At 39.5% G+C, this 4,692-nt stretch overlaps 1 protein-coding gene across 1 annotated transcript; it reads right to left on the bottom strand.

Moving 5' to 3' along the window:
* Nucleotides 1-1,184: 1,184 nt before the first annotated feature.
* Nucleotides 1,185-2,633, bottom strand: LOC108792136 (interferon-induced protein with tetratricopeptide repeats 1-like). Its single transcript, XM_018562839.1, has one exon. It carries the CDS (start codon nucleotides 2,631-2,633, stop codon nucleotides 1,224-1,226), a length of 1,410 nt encoding a protein of 469 aa, XP_018418341.1. The 3' UTR covers nucleotides 1,185-1,223.
* Nucleotides 2,634-4,692: the final 2,059 nt, after the last annotated feature.

Genomic DNA, 4,692 nt, shown 5'->3' with positions numbered 1-4,692 from the left:
GATACCACCAGAGAAAGAGGAAGTAAAAAAATTTAAAGAAAAAAAAAGTCTGGCCCCCATAAATAGAAATGGATAAAAAAAACTGAAGGTTTAATGTCACTTTAAGCTCAGAACCCACATTTGTAAACCAAACATGTCAAAGGCAAATGATTTTAAAAAAATCTTTATTAAATTTCAGCTAAATGGCAAGTTGCGTCACATTACACCAAAACAATTTCTATTTAGCATTTGTAAATGTAGGATTTGTTTGTTTGCTGTTTAGTGAGCAGTCAGGCGACATAGGAAGCTGCAAAGCTGTGATGTCTCCATAAAGAGGACCTGTTTGGTGAACTGGCTATTACATAGGGGATTCCTTAGTCCCCTATGTTATAGCAATAAAGTTGTCTAAAAAAAGTAAAAAAAAAAAAAATTACAACATTAAAAAATAAAGAAGCTAAAAAAAATATTCACAAATAACAATTAAAAAAAAGAACACAAAAAATGTTTTAAAGTCCCCCGCCCCCCCACATATACATGCAAACATGCGTCGGGTGCGCCTATGTACGAAAACGACGATTGCGCCCATTATGCAGCACATGTTACATATCGCCGCGAACGTCGGAGTGAGAGCAATAATTTTAGGGCCATCAATCACTGATAACACTAAACTGATGAGTGGTAAAAACGTTTAAAGTGTCGCCTAATGCCAATTTTGGTTGTGGTCGTTTTCTGCGATTTCGCGGGTGTGCGCAATTTTAAAGGTTGACATGTTTAGTGTCTATTTACCCGACGTGACCCCGTCTTTTATATTATACCAAAAAATTGGGGTGAAAATAAATGTTTCATAACATTTTATAGGGAAACATGTTTTTTTCAATATTTAGGGTACTTTTTTTGTTATATAGTAAAAAATAAAAACCCCAGTGGTGATTAAATACCACCAAAAGAAAGCTCTATCTGTCCCCAAAAAATGGTATACAATTCATTTCAGTACAGCGTTGCATGACGGAATAAACGTCAGTCAAAGTACCGCAGCGCTGAATACTGAAAAATGGCCTGGCCAGGAAGGGGGTGAAACACCCCGGTCTTCAAGTGGTTAAACTTTAATATTGTAAATAGTGACCAACTAATCCCCGCAAATTCACCCAACTGGTGATCTGACCACCACTGCAATGGCCAGATATTCATAATCATCAAATTCATCAGTATATCCTCCTTTCCCAACTTGAGAAAACAATGTTATATTATGATAATGTGGCATACAATGCAGCACAAGCGTCTGAATACTCTTCGCTATCTGGGTCCAGCAGATGGGCCTTTTCATAGTTCTTCAGTGCTGTGACGTCCCGTCTTTCTTGCTGGTGGATGAACCCGAGCAAACCATATCCAGTGGCATCCTTTGGATTTTGGGATATCATGGTTTCTGCAAGGCTTTTCAGTGCTCTGATGGCAGATTCTCTGAATATTGTTTGATTTTGTATCTCTATCACTTCCTTAAAATGATTTACTGCTTCAGACTCTGACTTTCTAGAACTCATTAAATATTGTGCCCACCTAAGATGTAGCTCTTGTTTCTGTTCATATAGAAGATTACTCATGGTCAAAGTTTTGTCAAATTCTTCTTCGGCCTTTTGGTATTTATTTGCTCTTATATATATGTCAGCCAATAGAATGTGAGCTGCCACAGATGACTTATTAAGCTCGACAGCCTTTTTAGAGTGAAACATGGCATTTGAAATGGCTTCACCATTTGGCTGACCGTCTAATCCTCTGTGTTTATAAATAAATATTTTGTAACACTTGGCAAGCTGATAATGAATAGCACAGGTATTTGGAGTTAAACTATCTACCTTCTTAAACACTTCAATAGCTTTTACAGTATTTCCACTTCTTTTGTAAAACATTGCCACATATCGAAGGACATATGGGTTTTCAGGTTGTTCTAGTAGAGCTTGTTCTATTAACATAGTTGCTTGTCTATAGTTCTTCAGATCTAGATATTTCAAAGCAAGGAGAACCTTCACCACTGTATCACTGGGATTGAATTGAACAGCTCGTTCCAAGAGTGGAACAGATTTGTAAGATGGTTTACTGAGGAAAGCAAAACCTTCCATTCTATACACAGCGAGGGCATAGCCTGAATTCAATTCTGGATCTTCTGGGTCGAGTTCCAGAGCTTTTTCAAAGCACTCAGCAGCCCGTTGATAGTAATTTCCTGTAAATGACATATAAGTCCAGCCTTGTTCACCATATATGTCTAACAGAAGAGTTTTTTGCATTGCAGGAGACTCATATTTCTGTAAAATGGTCTGCACCTTTTCAGCATAGGTGAAACCCTTGTCAACCTGGTTCTGGTGGTAATAAACCCAGGCAAAATTACCATACATTACAACTCTCTTCACGTCTGTGTCTTCAGATGTGCTGGACGCTGGTATTCCTGATTCTGCTTTTTGCAGCTGGAGCAAGGCTTCATCATGGTCTCCTTTAAGATGCTTTAGGTAAGCCAGGATGTTGTACTTCCTGTGATTGTATGCATCTGGCAAAAACACAACCTGGTAATTTAGCCGTTCTTCCACATAATCAATGTCTTTTTCATTGATTATATTCATTTCATCATTCCATCTTCTCCACACAGGTTCCAAGTAAAATGGCATTTTAGTTCCAGTAGACGATCCTTCAAGGAATTCCTAGAACTGTCACTGAAAAATGAAACATGAAGAGAACAATGTATTACAATAATGATAGGAGAACTTGCTTGGGTTTGATTCGCATTTGTGTAGAGGCGGCTCTAGACTTTTTGAGGAGGCCTTAGACGAAACTTAAACGTGAGGCCCCAACTTACACTCATAATGAATAAAATGCAAACAATAGTTGGAAATAAACTGTGATGGCCAGTGATGATAGAGGCGGACGTCCAGCGGAGGGGTCCAGGGTTGGTGCAAGGATTTTTACCTACTTTGTATGAAAATCTGTGCACAGTATATTTGGTATGAATTCCTAGACTTCATGCATTGAAGGGCAACATTAAAACACAATTTGTTTTAAAAAGCTGTTAAAATTGCCAGAAAATTCATTCATTTGTAAACAAACAGATGGGGATTCTCTTCATTTATTTAAGGGGGATCCCCACCCCCCAAAAAATATATGGTGGTCCCCCCCTTCAGTTCTGCTATGGATTTGAAGAGGGACCTCACACACAAAAAATAAATGACCAGTAAAAGCTACATGTTGAGTCCTATGTATAATTCTGCTCCAAAGAAACAGCTAATAGGGTAAGAAATATTTTTTTTAAAAGTGATTTTTCAGTATGCCGTGTGGATGGGAACAGGTAACAAACATACAGTGGGGGTTCTCACATTTGACTGCAAAAGTGGAAGTACACTTTAATTTGAACATCTTACATACAGTGACATGCTGAACTAATTAGAAATGGGAAGCTCGGATCTTAGAAATGAATTGGTTCATTTTGAACGGTTCATTCAAATGAACCGATCCATGAATCGAATCATCGGTTCACTTGCTGAGTCGGCTGACAAGCAAGTGAGCCGAAGCTCAGGAAGCTGTGTGAACCTTCATAAAAGATCCGAATCAGAAGACTCTGATTTAGAGAAGGGGGGCAGTTCTTGGGGAACGGAACTCTGATGAGCTGATGTCACATTGGCAGCGATCAGATTTGTCCCTAGAGTTTAGAGCGCAATAACGATTGGATTTACTACCACAGGTAGTGCGTCCACGGTACTAAAGTCGTATCGTTGTTCCCACCCATGCGCTGTAAAGACTATGGAGAAATCTGACCGCTATCAATGTTAGCTCTAACATCACCTCATCAGAATGCGGAGCGCATGCGCAGTAACATGCTTTTTACTGTCAGCTGATCGCGTGTCACCAGAAGTGACGACATTGGCTGATCTGATAGAATGGCTGGTCTGACATAAAACCAAACTTTGACATCTCTGAGCCAAGGCACTGATCAATGTTCCCCAGGAGCTGCCCCGCTTCTCTGAATCAGTCTTCTGATTAGGATCTTTTATGAAGGTTCAGACTGCTCCTGAGCTTCAGTTCACCTGTCAGCCGACTCAGCAAGTGAACCGAAGAACCAATTAATTTTAAGATCAGAACTTGCCATCTCCGACTCACGAGTCAGAGCTGTTGATTCACATATGCGCTTGGTTGCAGGGAGGGGCTGGGCGGGGCTGGCAGGAGCCGAGCTCTCACTCTAGGAACATATTACAAGAGCCGTGCAGTGGCAATATAAAAGTAGTATGCCAAACTGAAAACATCTACTGTATATAAAGTATACACTTCGGGCCTGTTCCCAATAGCCCATTCGCTAAAACAAAACGTTTTAGCAGGCAGGCTAGTGTGTTGTGACAGCTGCGGCAGTGTACCATGTATCATACACTGCCAGAGTTGTCACACAACAAACTGTACACTCCATTCAGGTACCCACACAGCAGCGCATATCTGCATTTTTTTGCAGCGCACTGCATACTGCACCACAGATCACACCTGTGTTGTGGTGTGAATGGGGCACATAGATAACAATTGTTTTCTATCAAATGAAAAACAATAATAAAAACAAACATAAATACCTATGCAAGCAAAAAACAAAACACAAAAGGTTATCCAAGGATATAAAGAATAAAGTAAAAGTATCCTTTAGAAATATATATATATATATATATATGTGTGTGTGTATATATATATATATAT

Source organism: Nanorana parkeri, unplaced genomic scaffold (assembly GCF_000935625.1).
Source record: "Nanorana parkeri isolate BGI_ZX_2015 unplaced genomic scaffold, ASM93562v1 scaffold606, whole genome shotgun sequence".
NCBI lineage: Eukaryota > Metazoa > Chordata > Amphibia > Anura > Dicroglossidae > Nanorana > Nanorana parkeri.
Note: the sequence above shows the minus strand (reverse complement) of the source record. Positions and strands in the feature narration are given on the sequence as shown.